We start from the raw sequence: 17,057 nt of genomic DNA on the forward strand, positions 1-17,057 counted from the left end.
TAGGAAAGGGCATATTAGCATATGAAATAAAATCCTATCACTCTAAGGTGTGCTTTTAAAAAAACAATGAACTTCACAGTTGGGAAGGGGAGGAGCTGGAAATCTACTAGCCCAACCTTCTGTTCTATGATGAGGAAATCTGGGCCAGTAGAGGTCACATGGGTATGTGAATTAGAGACAGGTCTGAGATTCAAATCCAGGTTGTCCATTGCCTGTCTGTGTTCCGTGGCCCACAATGGGCCAAGGGAAGTGCCCAGGAAAAGGGGCATCAGAAGTACCTCCCAAACCAGATGGGCTGGGGGCTTGCAGCCAGGCAGGCACTGGACCGGGGCACCACTGTCTTTGGTCCCCCTTCCTCCCTCTGATTCAGCACACTGGCCTCCATACCCGTCCTCTGCCAGGAACACCCTCCCTTCACCAGCCCATGTCCATATGATCGGCTCTTTGACATCCTTCAAGTCTTTGCTTCAATGTCACCTTCTCACTGAGAACGTCCTTGACCCTTTTTAAACTGCAGCCCCTCCCCCAGCTCTTGTTTTTCCATTACCAGCTTTACTTTTCTCTGTAGCATTTTATTGCTTTGTTTGTTAATTGTCTGCCTCTGTCCTTCACAGGTAAGCTCCACGAGGACAGAGATACTTGTCTATTTTGTTTACTGCCACAACTCCAGTGCCTGGAACAGTGCCTGCATTGACTCAATAATATGTGTTGAGTGGATGAATAAATGAAGGATGACCTGCAGCAGTGACAGTGCCTTATTCCTCCTCGGTGTCCTCTCTTTGTAGGTAAGAACTTTGTCACTGGACACCTAGAGGGCTCCCTTGTTCCCAATGGGCACTTCAACCAAAACTGAGACTTGACTTATGTGAAGCTCAGAGAACCTATCTTTGGAAAACTGCCACCATTTCCTGCTACCTGATAGGAAGGCAGCCTTTAGATTACTGAAGTTAACCAGAACAGCTTAGACTTTCCTGAACACCACATCCCAATTTCATGACTTAGATGGGGTTCCAGGATCTTATAGGCTTTAGTTCTTGCTAAAGGCAGAGAGACTGATTTGAATTTGAACCTAAAGGCATCAAAATGGAGGTGAGGAACCAGAATTTGCCTTCAGAAAGGGAAGAATGCCTCTACTTACACCTACCTAATTTAAAGTAGAGTTTAATGTGCCCAATTTGCCCTCAATGTCTCTGTGTTATCCTGTGTGATAAGCATTTTGGAAGCATATTCAGTCTTCTTTAGGTCACTGCAACAACTCAGGAGATCAGTGCCTCCTAAATCTCTTTGTCCTGAAACCCCTCATACTTCCTAGCATCCCAAACTCACAAGTAAAGTATTGGAAAACAGCTTTGCTGCTAAGAACAGAAGCAATAACCCATCTTCTTTGCTTTGACCCATGACGTATCAAAACTGATTAAATTAATCTGGTATATTGGGTTGGCCAAAAAGTTCATTCAGTTTTAAGTAAAAATAAAAGACACACATTTCGTTATCACCAAGAACTTTATTGAACAACGTATTCGTTCACCGAACGAACATTTTGGCCAACCCAATACTTCAAATGATTTAATACTGGTAACGTTTGTCCACACTTAATGGAACATACGTTGGAGGCTGTTGTTCCAGTAACGGTGATGGATTTGTCCTCCACCAGTACTTTTAAATTTATTTTATCTTCCAGCAGCAGAGCTCTTTTATTCAAACAGAAGTGTACATATAGATAAGATGTGATCTACTATGAGAAAAGCAGGTAGGGAGATCAGGAACGATCTCATACTCCTCGGCAGCACGTGAGAGACCTCTGTGGAATCCTGGGGCTCTGAGAGCATAGTTTGCAAACATTTGCACCGAGGCATTCAGACTGAGGCCACAACAAAACAGACCAAGGCGTGCACAAGTGAGGAGTAAACTTAGGGTCATGGTAATAAGGAAAAAAACTTAATTATGCACAGACAATATACACCTCATGAGAGCCACATACTAACCATCTGAGCCCTTAGTCAAAGGAACATGTTTCTAAAGCATATGCATTCGTTATAAAATAAAACTGAAAGATAAATTGGGCCTTTTCAAGAGAGAAAATATTTTGCTAAAAATACGAGTAGCAATAAAACCCATCAAGAAGAACAGCCAGTTGCCTATACTGGCAGCTCCTGACTCAGAGCTGTTTGGAGTCCTACTGTTCCAGGCTCTGCCAACCTTGACCTTTCAAAAAAACTCTAAAGGGATTCCCACAAACCAGCCTGGAGTGAGCTGTTCAGAGTGGTCAACCCTTGCTCTATGGGCAACCAGAGTTTAGACACCCATAATAGTTCTGATTTCCACGTGTGGGAATAATCAAGCCCTAAATGAATGAGCAGGAGAAACTTCTATTTGTTTTAGAATTGCTCTTAATATTCTCCATAGTAAATGTAGTCAAGTAGGCACCTCGCCCTGACTGCTCTAAGCTGCAGGTATCTTTCGGGCACCGTTAAATCGCAAACGCTATGAGCATTAGAAAAATTGAGGCAAAACAAACTACTTGTTAAACTTACCATTAGGACGGGGGAATGGTTTCCTCCACTATGATGAGTCACTTTTGTGTCAGGTGTTTTTTTAAAAACACTGTCATGCCAAAGGTAAATGAGGAAAATAAAGAGAACCCACCTCAAGCCCATAAAGGACCTACACTACTCTGGATTCTACGGTGGGGCTTTTATATTTTCATGCATAAAATCTAATTAGCTGCACAATGCATACTAAATATAATGCACTGATATGTGGCTTTCTCTATACGCAAATTGAGATATAGATTGCCCGGTAAGGTATTAAAAATCCCACCAAATCTAGGACTTTAGTTCTCCATTAGATCTGAATTACCTACGGTTAGGTGTGGTTGTATGTGACCGAAAATAAATAAAGAAGTAACAGTGGCTTAAAAGAGATAAAAGTTCTTTTCTTCCTCATGCAAATGAAGCCCAGAGGTAAGATGGGCAGGGCTGGTTTGACACCCATGGTCCTTTCAGCTCAAGTTTCTTACTTCTCATCCTCAGAAGCCAAGATGGCAGGGTCCATCTTCTAGGCAGCAGAATAGATAGGGATGAAGAAGCAGAGAGCAAGGGTGTGTGCCAGCTGTCTCTTCAGAATGTTTTCCAAAACCTGCCATGGAAACTTCTGCTTTCATGCTGTTGGCATGATCCCTGATCTGCAATTGTGAAATATCACCACTGGTGTTTAACTCCAGGGCACTGCCTTACCCTACTGGAAACGTTACAGAAATTTTAAAATCGGAAAAATTCTGAACTCTGAAACACATCCGGCATGAAGGTTTTTCAGAAAAGGGATTGTGGAGAAATAATTGACAAATTTCCATTTAAAAGTCTAGTGGGGAATAAAAATAATATCATTTCTAATATTATCTACTACTTTACTATTCTCAGTGTTTCCATCCCACCTTCAAAGTATGCATGGTGGTAATACATGTGAAGTCTCAAACTTCCTTCCAGACCAGCATTTCTCAAATATAGCACCCCATCCCGGATGCGTCCCTGTCATGACAGAGGGCCATCCTGACTGATTAGTTGTAGGGCGTGCCATCCATACTACGAGTGGAAGTTTTGACAATTTGATGACTAACAGCATATCTTGTGAAAAGGAGATTGGGGTATGGAAGCAGAATATCCCTGTGTTCCTGTAGAACTATCTAGGGATTCCCTTCAATTATATCAAAATGGAGTAAACATCTTTTCCTAGAATAGGGAGCTGAGATGTCAAGGAAGACCTAAATTTTAATAATGTCAATAAAGGCCCCATGCTGTACGTGCTTTTTATTTAGAATACAATATTTTATTTTTTGAGCATCTCAGAGAGTTCACTGAAGCAGGTCTGAGAGGCCGTCACGAGGCAGCCATTTCCAGCATCTGGTTTTAAGGGTTTTACTTAACCTACTATTTTACTATTTTACTATTTATTTTACTTAACCTAACCTACTATTTTCTGTAGGTTGCTTCCCAACCTTCAGTTAAAGGTCCCAGAAGTATGGCTCAGCCTGAGAATTCAGCTCTGAGGGTATGGATTACGACCAGCACAAAGAAAAAGGGCAGGATGGGGTGCTGAACCCCAGGCCAAGCTGGTCAGTGTCAACAGGGAGGTTTTCAGGAACATGAAAGCCTTCTTCAGAGAGTCCCAGGAACACCTAGGAAAGCACCTACTAAACATCAGCTGTTGTCTGGGTGATGGAGGAAAATATAAATGTACTGGGGTGTCCCTGCTGAGGTGGAAACTGGCTACACGTCTTGGTGGAATTTGATAAACCAGTTGGTAAATGGCCCCTCCTGAGTGTCTGCACAGGAGTCGATTTGCAGACAAAACGATAAAGAGAATCAGGTACATGGTGCTTGGCCTGGCCCAACAGACCAAGGCTGACCCCTGGGCAGAAAACGTCATCCCCACTGCTACACAGAACATAGGGACCTTCCTGTGCCACGTGTGTGTGGCATGTGTGGCTATGGGCAGTGCAGACATTTGAGGGCCTCAAAGAGTCTGAGCCCCAATACAGCCCCCTACACAGCTTCACCGATTCCACAAAAGCACAGGCAGGGAGACCTGATGGGCAGCTCCCTTCCAGAGGAGGTATTTCCAAGGGCCCAAGAACGTGAAGAAGAGACTCAGTCAGGAATGCTGCGGTCCTTCATCAGCCAGTGGAATCCACACCAAGCCGCTCGCATGGCCTCATCTGAAGCCTAGCAGGGCCCAGGGACTGTGAAGTTCACCGAAGACGGAAGATTGGTCCCTAGTGGCCAGGAGCGCAGAGTCCAGAAGTAGAGGAAACGTGCGAATGGTTGCAGAACCACATAAAGTGCTCAGCGAGGTAAATATAAAACACTGTGAGCATAGAGAGGGAGGCGCAATGGACAGCATGTAAGTTAGGAGATCAGAGGAGGCCGCAAGACAACATTTGAAAGTACGGAGAAACTACAAACAAAGGGAAGGTGTCTCTGACGGGGGAACAGTGTGTCCCCAGGGCACAAGGTCTGACAGAGCCTAAAAGTAGCTGGAAGGAGCTCACTGTCACCAGGACCTGGGGTGGCTGTGGACCAGCTACTGAGTGGTTGTTATCGTGATCAGCATCCCAGTTTAGAAAGAGAACTCCTGTAGCAGAGTAGTGGGAATACAGGAGAGAGTCCAGCAGGAGACAAGTTAGAAAACCATTTCAGGGCACAGGTAAGAGTCAAGGGCTACCTAAGGGTGACCGCCTTCTTGTTTTAAGACACAAAATAGATAAAAAACAAGGTCCTACTGTACAGCACATGGAACTCTAGTCAGTATCCTGTGATAAATCATAACGGAAAAAATATGAAAAATAATATATATATATGTATAACAGAATCACTTTGCTGTACAGCAGAAATTAACACAACACTATAAATCAACTATACTTCAATAAAATAAAAACTTTCTTTTAAATGAAAAACAAAACTAAAGACACAAAATAGAGACCATTTCCTATAGGCTACATCCCCACACCTCCTTCTCCCAGGGAACTGCTAGGCTGCGCCATAAAAACATTTGTTTCCCTAAATTTGAAAAACATTATGTGAACAATCTGTCCTAACAATCTATCATTTTCATAAAGGTTTGGAGTCAGATGGGGCCAGGGGGCTCACTGCTAACCCCAGTGGACAGATCTCCTTACAGATTAAGTTTTCTGTTGAAAGACCATTTAAAGAAACTGAAATTCACGGTGAGGAAGAATGTTTTGCTTAACAGTTTGAAGTTTCCTATGGGCCTTCCTGAGTCATTAACTGACTCATTCCACCTGCTCAATTTTATTATTAATTCAAAAAAAAAAAAGCCTGATAACAATAGAGTCAAAATTATGCTCCATGTTTTGATTTCTTTCCTCCCGTTGCATAATTCTCTCGTTTTGCCCACATTTTGGCAGTTACTCTCGCTATCCATGCAGCAATGAGAAACATTCTTTTAAAAATACTTCCAACCCCCTCACATTCACATGAAATTGTTTCAATTCTAACTCTGTTTCAGTTCTTATATAAGATCCATTGCTGTCTAATATTAGATCATTGTATTATACATGACTAACTTCTACCGCATAGTGGGAGTTTAAACGCTTCTGATTTGAGCACTTCTCTAAAGCCAAAAAATAAAAGCATTTTTAAATGTGAATAATCAACTCTGATTTAATAATTTAATGATTTGTTAGATGTTGATTTCTTTTTTTAACTTAAAATTTGGTCACTTTGAAAAGAAACAGGTTTGTTGTAATTATTCATATGAGCATGAGTGGTTGTACGTTTATGCTATAAATCTAGAAATCCGATCATCTGATTCATGCTCATCATTCAGTAAAACTGAAATAAGAAGCCCTAGTTGCCCTCACCTTTCCTTCAGGTGTGAACTTTGAGAGTAGCTAAGTAATCTAAAAACAATCACAAAGCTGCTGAGACATTCCACCTGAGCGAATGTTTTCTCTTAGCCTTCAAAATTTGGATGGAAACTGTCTTGACACTGAACATTGACTACCACCTTGGAACCAAACGTGTGAAATAACCTTTGTCACTAATTTTGCCAAGTCCATATCAAATTGTCATGGTGAAAATAGTTTGAAAGATTATAGAGAGGTTTAAAGTGAACTCTGAAGTGAGATAATTCCTTTAAGAAAATGGATCTGATTTCCTTTCACATAGGTTTAGAAGAGAGATGAAGAACAGCAATGTGGAGAGCTGGGGAGAGAAGATGAGGTAGATTCTTCTTCGCCTGCTGTGTTGAGTTTGGTGTAGCTAGCATTCCTCAGACGCTATGACTTCCTCCGGACGACGAGACTTGCCATTTGCACATGAGGGCCCTAGACCCCCGCCTGGACTCAGCTTCCTTACCCCATGAGAGTAAACAACTGCAGTTAAGCCACATATAACAAACCTTCAAAAATGTGAGTTTCTCTTACACAGAGTCCTGGCATAAAAATTTCAACATGGCTTTGAGGCATCTTCAACGTCTCTACTCCAATTGAAAAAGATTGCTTTTCAGCCTTCACTTGTGGAGTGGCTCAAGCGGGAGTGGCAGGGTGAAGGTGGCAGAAAGCAAAGAGAAACTTTGCTCTAAAATCTTGGGAAAGGTAAATAAAGATGAGGAAAAGTAAACTCATGCTTAGAACCACACTCTCGTGATAGCTGTGAGAAAGAAAGATTAAAATGGGTACAGAACTAAAGCTTTTTCCAGCTCAAGCTGTATCTTGGGAGAATTTTAGAGTTTGGAAGGACCCAGGGGGCAGGACTAGGAAAACATCCCAAGAATGTCAGATAGGTGTTGAGTCTCTTGTAAAAGGACTGGATAGAAAAAAGCAAACATATCTTAATTATATACATTTTTGAAAAAAAAAAAAGCAAATCATATTACAGTGATCTCCTTGAAAAATCCTGGGAAGTGTCTAGCAGACAAGAGATGGTGAAAAGGAAATGTGTGAGTTGGTATTTTTGTCACTTTGTGTATGAGGACACTGAAGTTTAGAAAGGTTAGGACACAGACTCATCCATCTACTGTATGTGTAAAATGGCGTTTAGGTTTTTTGTAGTGTGCTGTTTTATTCAAGTAGAAACAACAAAGATTTTCATAGATATGTGACTGACCAGTGTTCTTTAAATCCTATTTTCTGCCCAAGACCTAATATTCTCATCCTTCAACTTCTCTCCCCAGTAGAAATTCAGATCCTTAACCCAGGTCTGGGGAGGGACCACACTTCACTCAATTTTTAACCAAAAACAACTCTATTAAAGGAGTATAATTATTAATAACTAGTTACTATTATCATCATCTTGATCATTAAAAGAATTTCTGGAAGCAAGTAGGGCAACAATTATTATTTCCAACATCCAGATGAGGCAACTGAAACTTCAAGGGTCTGGTGATCGCTTAAGATCATATAATTTATAGAGAATGGACCAAAGCCCAAATCATGGTTCTTTGCTTGCTTGTTTGTTTCCAGATCTCAGGTCTCTCTCCCAAATGCCTAATGGATCACTTAGAGTGCGATTTATAAAAATACAAACCTATAGTAGAGTCAGGTACCTCACTAATGAATTTCTATACATACTTAATTTCTGCTGAATATAACTCTGCTTATGTTTTTGTTTCTTTTTTTGTATTTTTCCTCCTGCAACTATAATTGACGCCTTTGAACTTTAAGAAAGATGCTCCAGAGGGAATTATGACAAGTTTACGGGTATCAGGAAACTTTGTATAAAAGTACCTTTGGCATCTCTCCAGCCTTGAATTTCTCTTCGAACGGGGCAATCTTTTATTGCCTATTAGGTAAAAAGACAAATGAATACATTTAGCCTTAATAGCATTCCTTTTCAACTAGAATGCCTCTTCCATTTCTCTTCTTCCCTTTGTTTTCCCATCAGAATAAAACATTCATCTATTTATTCAGAAATGTACATTGAGTGCATTTTATATGCAAGGCACTAGAGGACAGTGAGGCGATGAAGCCAGTTGTACCAACTCTAAGTTCTAGCTTAGTCAGGAGGGCTGTGTCTAGGGGAGTCCAGCTTGTCTGGTATGAGTCCTACTTTGTGTAATAATTAGGGCTAAGCCTCTTATAATCCTTCTATGGAAGGCTAAGACTGAAAATTTAGGGGGTATCCTTCAGCTGTGGGCAAAGGGAAAATATTTATCAAGGGAACATGAGTGGGCAACTATTATTCTACAGACAAATATGGGGGTAGATCAAAAGTGTATAGAGTTTAAACCAGACAAAGCATAAAGAAGAAATATCAGACAAGTGAGAGAACAGAGTCTGAGGACCAGTCTGTCCAAGCCGCTGTCCTGGTGACCAGCAGGCTCCAAGTGGCCAGGAGCAGCCCAAGTGTAAGCAAGCAGATGCTGGAATCACAGCCCCTGGAAGATTCCACAAACTTCTGTGACAAGACTGCAATCAGTGAGGACCTGAATGTCAGTTACTGCAAAGCTTTGGGTCCTGCAGCCTCCTGGGCCTGCCTTGCATGATGGATGAGCTGAGGTCGAGCCTTGCTGCTCTTAGGGGAACCATTTGGGATCAGACAAAACTGTTTGGGAATAGTGTTGACCCAAACAGAGGCCTTCTTAGCTAATGCAAGAATTCTGTAATAAAGAGAGTTCAAGGGAGGGAATGATTGGTGCTTTGGACCATAAAACCAAGGTTATTATTTCTCAAGAAGTAGAATACCTTTCCTGCCTTCATTCATTGTCCTCATGTCGGCCCAGATGGGGAACACCGGCTCCTTCTCTGGATTCCCCGAAGACTCAGAGATACGGAAATAGTAACACGCTGAAGTGACAAATGAAAATTAAATGTTAGACATTCCTTGTCTTTTCAATTTCTTCTGGTCATCAACAGTAATAGAAATTTCTCACTGGCTAAGTATCTCCTCAGACTTCCAGAAGGCTCTCTCATTCTCACCCTTCCTCCTCCCCACCCCCCCCTTTTATGTCTCACCCCCTACACAAAGGCAAGTTCATTTCTCATGAAGAGGACTTCTGCTATCTCTTGGGTTCACTGTTTCTTTCCAGTCCAATCTCCTGAGCATTCAAATGTTGTAGCAAATGTTCAACCAAGATACTTCATTTAAATAAAAGGATATCTGGTCTAAGAATAAGTTATGCTTCTCCCTTTTTGAGCTAAAGTTGGTTTTAATAGCATTCTTTTTCCTTTCCTATTACAAACATTTGTCTATCCAGCCACTTAAGAATTGCAAAACAAGCCTAGAACACAAGAGAGATAAGATGGAAATGTAAATATATACATACACACACACACACACACGCACACGATATATACGTAATTAGCTATAAAGAAGGAAGCGTGATTGTTCGGTTCCGTGGTGTGGTTCTGGGGTCAGAAGAGGACCAGAATCAAGACCTACTATATCCTGAATTTAATACATGGAGATTGAGGTCATTGTCTTATTTGCCTGTGACCAGGACTCCTTAATCGAAGGCAACTCTGAATCTGTGGGTGGATACCAACAAGGAAGCTGGCATTGAATAAGTGTAGGATTGAGTATCCAGGCTGACTCTGAGTTTGGGGCCAACTCCATGCTTGCAGTAAAACAGGAGAATTGGAAAAACATAATTAATTTGAAATAAAGTGTAACGGTATTGGTTAAATAAGATCCTCTTTTGCCAGCCAGCCCTCAGCAGAACACTCTTGGATTCAATTACAATAAGTAACCGATGTAAAGTAGACATGATTTAAAACATTTATCACTGAGGATATATATATATATATTTGAAATATAATGTCTCCTTTAATCATATATGCAATCTTAAATACACACATGTCAGAAATCCCATATAAAGGGAAATTCCTAATCAATATGGATTGCTATACATTTTAAAGTCATAGTGCAATTTGATAAACTTGCAAATTAATTTAGCAGCAGTCATTTTAGAAAAGTGAGTGATAAGTGGGTAATTTTATTTACTAAAGCTTAAATAAAGCAGATACTAATGAATTCATTAAAAGGTAAATCATCTTCTATTCAATAAGTTTATAGTGAGTATGTAGGACAAAACACCACCAAGCATAGTAGACATTAAAATAATGGTATTTAATTAAAATAAGAAGTTATACATCCTAGGTCTTTTCTCTAACAAACTTATAATTATCTTAATAAAACAAGCATATGTATTTTTAAATTTTTACCTAATTTTAGCTATGAAATTTGAAAATGTGGGCATTATGAACAAAACTTAAATTATTGCAGCCGTATCAACTCAGGAAACTTTAAATATTGGGTTATGCAACTAATTCAATCTAACTTCCTTCTCATGGGTTTTTAACAACTGTGAAAGAAAGATAAGGTGTCCTGTCTTGCAGTTTAAATTAAAATAACTAAAGGCCATTTAAAATAAAATTTTAAATGATAAGCTTGATGATAACATTGGAGGGATTCTGCTACAATTTCTGATAGCAGTCTGTATCACACAATAAGCCATCAAGATATAACAAAAATTATAGTCTTTTTGAAATTTCTCTTCCAAAAAAAATCCAAAGCAAGAAAAAAGATATATGCACACATATTCATTGCAGTACTAAAGCAAAAGAAAAAAATGGAAACAATCTAAGTCTTAAATATGAAAACAGTTAAATTATGTATCTTTTAGTTGTTGAAATTTTATGAGGTAGATTAAATAATAACCAAAGTTTTTATGATAGTATGGAGAAATCCTTGCAGTATAACAAGAACTGTAAGATTACTTCCAAGCTACTGTTATAACTATTATGGATGAGAAATGGAAAAGAAGGTTAGAAGAGAAAATATAAGTACTATAAAGAGTCTGTCATGAAAACTGCTCCGCCCTGATCCCAGGTCCTTCAAGTGGGGTATTATCTGCTTCTTATTATGGGAGAAGCATCTGCTCGTAGAGTAGATGCTGTTTGAAGGAGGAAGTGAAAGAATTAGGCACATGTGTCAGAGAAAAAAAGAAAGAAATTGCATGGGGAAAATATTTTTCTTGATTTATTGTCAATTAGAACATAGGACATAATACGGGCTAAGCAGATATGAATATTGCTATGAGCTGTTCACGCCAATGTTCATTGCAGCACTATTTACAATAGCCAAGACATGAAAACAACCGAAATGTCTATTGACAGATGAATGGAAAAAGAAGATGTGGTATATACATGTTTGTGTGTCTACACACACACGCGCGCACACACACACAATGGAATACTATTCAGCCATAAAAAAGAATAAAATAATGCAATTTGTAGCAACATGGATGGACCTAGAGTTTATCATACTAAGTGAAGTAAGTCAGAAAGAGAAAGACAAATACCGTATAATATCACTTGTATGTGGAATCTAAAATATGACACAAATGAACTTATTTATGAAACAGAAACAGGCTCACAGACATAGAGAACAGACTTGTGGTTGCCAAGCAGAGGGGGGCGGGGGAGGGATGAATTGGGAGTTTGAAATTAGTAGATGCAAACTACTATATATAGAATAGATAAACGACAAGGTCCTACTGTATAGCACCGGTAACTATATTCAATATCCTGTGATAAACCATAATGGAAAATAATATGAAAAAGAATGTACATATAAATGTATAACTGAATCACTTTACTGTACAGCAGAAATTAACACAATATTGTATAAATCAACTATACTTCAATAAACTAAATTTTAAAAAAATATTGATACGAGTTGAATTGTATCCACCCAAAAGATATGATCGAGTCCTAATCCCCAGTCCCTGTGAATATGATTATTTGGAAATAGAGTCTTTGCAGATGTAACCAAGTTAAGATGAGGTCATATTAGATGAGGGTGGAGCTTAATCCAATGACTGGTGTCCTTATAAGAAGAGGAAAATTTGGACACACACACAGGGAGGACACCATGTGATGATGGAGGCAGACGTTGCAGGGATGCCTCTAGAAGCCAAGGAACACCAAGGATTGCTGGCAGCCACCAGAACCTGGAAGAGGCAAGGATGGATTCTTCCCTAGAGTCTTCAGAGGGAGCAGGGCCCTGCCCACACCTTGACTTTAGTCTTCTAGCCTCCAAGGTCTGTGAAAGAATAAATTTCTGTTGTTTTAAACCACCCAGTTTGTGGTATTTTATTACAGTAGCGCTAGGAAACTAAGCAAGACAATTAATATCCAGGCATAATCTATTCTACAATATTACTTCCTGACTATTAACACTTCTGAGGCAAGAAATTCAAATATCGTTCTTTATGTATGATGAGAATTGTCCTTGCAAAACTCTTTGAAAGTTAAGGGGCATTTTGGAACTGTACTAGCAGCAGGTCCCACCCTTAAGAGTGCTGACTAGGGAGTGAAAAGACTTGGGTCCCAAGACCCAAGTCATCCACCAGCTGATGACTTTCCACACATTCCACCCTCTCAGTGCTTGTTCCTTGCTTTGTAAAATAGTGATAATAATGGTCTCATTGGGCTATTGTGAGAACTACATTAGCTAATAAATGTAAAGCAATTAGAACAGTAGCTGGCCCATTATAAGCATTCAATAAACGTTAGCTATAATTATCATGTCTGACTAAACATTTTGGTTCCATTCCCATTTTAGAATTACAAAAATTTCACAGGCATATTTTTAGAATGCATACATCAATTTGTAAATTACTTATATATCACCATATCAACACTTCTTTCCCAGCTCCAAGTAATTCTAACCCAAATTGACTTCGGTAACCTCAGGAGCCCTGCTCCTAGGACCACCAGAAAAAGGAATGGGCAGGAAGAGGGAAGAAAGGGAATACAAAGAAAAGATTGCTGGTTGGAGCTCCTGTGGAATTGAAATTCGATGAAGCAGCACCAGGAAGGATCAAAGGGATGAGGAGTTTGGACGAGGTTGTTTGATAAGCCAGGCGCTTAGACAGGCAGCATCCTCCACTGCCAATGTAGGAAATGTGACGTTGGTCTTCGTTCTTCTCATGCGGACCCACAGTCGAGTGAGAATTCCTCAGAAATCCGTGTCACCCTCTATCCATAGTTTTGTACTCACTATGGCGCTCTCTGTGTGACCGTGCATTCGAGAACCATCAGGGCAGCTCTAGCAGCACCGCTCAAGTGGAGGGGTGAGCTGTCTTGAGGGTAATTCAGCAAAAAGGTGGCAGATTTGTCAAGCCCACCCCTCTGTTTGCATGGCGCTCAACAGCATCTGCTGACTGTTGTCACTATCCTGTTCCTCACAGCTTCCCAGATATCTTAAATATTTATTATCCCCATAACCACTTGGCTCATCTCTCTGGTAATTCGGCTGCAATTCCCAAGGCCTCTTTCTTTTATCTTACCTAATAGGATAACATGAGACTGGGCCTCCAGCTAAGAAAAGGCCGGAGGTGAACAGCTCTCACAATGGGGAGCGTAGCACAAGCCAGTGTCAGAGATTTTGAAAGAAGTGCTCCTATTTCTGAAGGCCAAATCCCAAACTTACTCCTGTTGAGAAGCTAATTAGCTATTTAAATGTCCCTGACTAATCTTCTAGGCTTTCTTTTACAAATTGAGTATAAAATAAGATTGCCCTGATAACTTGTATACTGTGTAATTAAAAAAAAAAGTGCAACTATTGCAACTTGCAATAGTATCCAAATGTAATCCGAGTGGATTGTAATCTTAGTATAATCCGAGTCCCATGTACCTACCAATCAAGGCTCATAGTCACCCAAGGAATAAATCCAGGAGGGAAGCAAGCTTGACAGATACCTGTGTTGTTAATAGAAACAAGAAAAGGGGTTTTGTAGAGCAAAGGGAGAAATGGCAACTCATATTGTGAATGGTGTCGGTGCTGACACGTAGCTGGCACCTGAAAGAAATAGCTTTTATTGGATGTCAGCTTAAGAAGAAGAAAAGAAAGGAAACCAGGGAAAAAATTAGCTGAATGAGTACAAGGGAAAAGATCAATAACACCCTCTGATGTTTTTTTGGCAAATTGGCCAAGAAAGGGCTGAAGTCTTTACTGGCTGACAATTCTGGCATCTTTCCCAAATAGAAATGTTGCAGCCAGAAAATGCACTTAGCGAATTTAGTGAGACAATTAGTTTGGGAATATGTACGAAAAGGCAGAGCACAGACTGATAAAATGACTGTCACCTAAGCGCTTGGGTCCACCCTGATGTTGTACGTTGGTAACTGGTTGATGTCACCTGGTTGGTGAGGGTACAGGGATCCTTAATGCCCAGGTTGTCTGCTTGGCATCCAGCATAGGTGGTGTGACCAACTAATTTATCACACAAATCCAGAGGGGGTGCTCTGAATAATCACACTGGGCCCTAGGCACAAACCCAGACTGTCCCAGGCAACCCAGGGCATATCGACACCCTACCAAGGACACTTAACTCTCCCAGAAATCCACTGTCATAGACTAGGATCCTTGACCGGGTAGCTGCTTTGATACCATGAGCCTTTACTCACAAGAAGCCATAGGTAAAAGGGGCAGATTAACTGGAATTCAACTTGTCACTGGTACTGGAAACATGACCTCCAAATCACTTGCCGTCTGCCGTCAGGACAGCAGTCCTAACCTGTGGCTTTTATACTTTTCCTTTTCCTCTGGTCAAGGAGATTTTCAACCCAGAGTTTTCATTCTGGATTCAATAGGGACAGGTGGGCATCCTTGTTATTAATTAAAATGTAAACATAATTGAACAAAAACAACACAGCAGTGTGTATTTCCATGAAGCTGTGGCACCCAATAACCTACAAAGAAGGGAGACAACCAAGTACGGTCACAAAGGTCTAGTTCGCTTCCAAATGCAGGAATTCAGTCCGTTTTAGCATACCATTTTCATTAGTTCAATTTCCATGGTTTTAGCTTTGCAAAACTACTTTTTATTGCCATAGAAATGGAAGTTTTCCTCTCCCTCATATCGATCTTTTGCTCCCACCCCAAGCCACCCAGGTAGTTCAGTTTTGAATTGTAATAGATGTACATTTGCTTTTATTAAATTTTGGTATCAAGTCGTGAAAATAAAACAGAGAAGAAGAGACACTTGTGGAATTTCACTCACAGTCTGGAATATGAAAAATAGTCATTTAGCCGCTGGGTCCTTCTGACTAAAACTTTTAATTCACCCTGAGTGCTGTCCCACAGAGGCTGAGAATTCTAACATCTTATGATACGGCTTCCAGAGAATCATAGTGGATTATATTAAGTACCGCTAGAGTAACATGTGTAATATGCTTTACTTTCAAAGTGTTATCCCAGATAGGTGCCCATTTATCTTTACAAGAATTTTGTGAGGGGTCATAGAGAAAGTGCATTTGCGACCAGTTAGCAGATTATCATTATCCATTATAAGAAACAAAATCATATAGTCGTGTTTTTTATATATTCCTCAGCTGGTATTCAACCCAAAAATGTAACTCATATTTAGAACTCAAATATGAGAGTACTTGCAACGGTTATATGTTGTACCTTACCGAATTTAAAACCTTAAAATTTCCAAAAAACATTTTCATAATTATATTACATCAACCGCATTTAAAGAAAAACAATATGAACTCAAATGCGTATGTGATTAGGAGATTCACTTTATGAAAACTTTAAGTCACTCCCAGTGTATGGTCCCACATCACCAGCATAAGGGCCGCACCAGAAATTTTGATATAAATTATTAGAATAATGATAAACATTTTCAAAAATACTTGCCAAAGAGATTGCCATCATATAATGAGTTGTCCAAATCAGAAAACAGAATGTCAGGACAAGAGGGATCAGCCAGGACCACAAAGCACAAACTAGGACTGCCCAGCTGCCACACTGGAATGTATTATCCCTCTAGCTGAAGTCCAAAGCAGATTGGAGGAGAGATTTGTAAAGACCATGTAGACACAGTGCAGATTTTAATAGGAGATGTTATGAAAGTTCTTATCTAACCATGACTTAACAAAAGGGGAACACTGGTCTCTTTGGGTGATAAGTGATTTATGGTAAAAGAAGTTAAAAGAATGAAAAGAGTATTTTGCACATTTCTGCTAATTAAAAAAACAGTTGGAAGAGGGGGTTGGGAGAAATAAACTGTCTTTCCTTTGGGCTAAAGCCAAGGACAACCTCAAAGGAGATCGTCTTCAGAGACGAAAAATCGGAGGAACTACTTCAGGAATGCAACCAGCCCGTGTGACACGTGATGCGGTGGGCGGAGGTTTCTAATTCAAGAGGCTTGCTGAATTGGGGAGGGGGGAGGTGCTGAGGCTAGGCCCTTTGTTTTTCATTTTTGTGTGTGGGCTCTGTGTGCTTTGAAGTTCTAGCCAGCAAAGAAGAGAAAAACTTGCACCGGTGTTTTTAGTTTGACTGAGAGCTGTTATTTAGGGAATGCCTCCCGCATATGCGCACTGCATGCCGATGCTGCAGGTTTAACAGAGCCTGTAATAATCATCTAACTGCGTCTCTGAAATGAACGCACAGACTTAGGATCTTGCAAGGTAACTCACGAAGCCATCATTAGTGTACAGCTACACAATTCCTGAACACAGCTAGAAAGACTGTTCTGTTGCCACTTATCTGAAGAGGTTAAAACCATCCAGCACACTGCCTATT

General features: G+C 40.2%; 1 protein-coding gene across 1 annotated transcript in view; it reads right to left on the bottom strand.

Annotated features, from left to right (window-relative positions):
• Positions 1-17,057, bottom strand: part of LOC132593353 (uncharacterized) — a 320,494-nt gene that overhangs the window by 117,833 nt on the left and 185,604 nt on the right. The window contains exons 3-4 of the mRNA XM_060283528.1: positions 9,203-9,304; positions 8,246-8,300 (exon numbers count right to left, since the gene is read on the bottom strand). Coding sequence (XP_060139511.1) covers positions 8,246-8,300; positions 9,203-9,304 — 157 coding nt within the window. The remainder of the gene's footprint in view (positions 1-8,245; positions 8,301-9,202; positions 9,305-17,057) is intronic.

The sequence above is a fragment of the Globicephala melas genome, chromosome 14 (genome assembly GCF_963455315.2).
Source record: "Globicephala melas chromosome 14, mGloMel1.2, whole genome shotgun sequence".
NCBI classification, from domain to species: Eukaryota; Metazoa; Chordata; class Mammalia; order Artiodactyla; family Delphinidae; genus Globicephala; species Globicephala melas.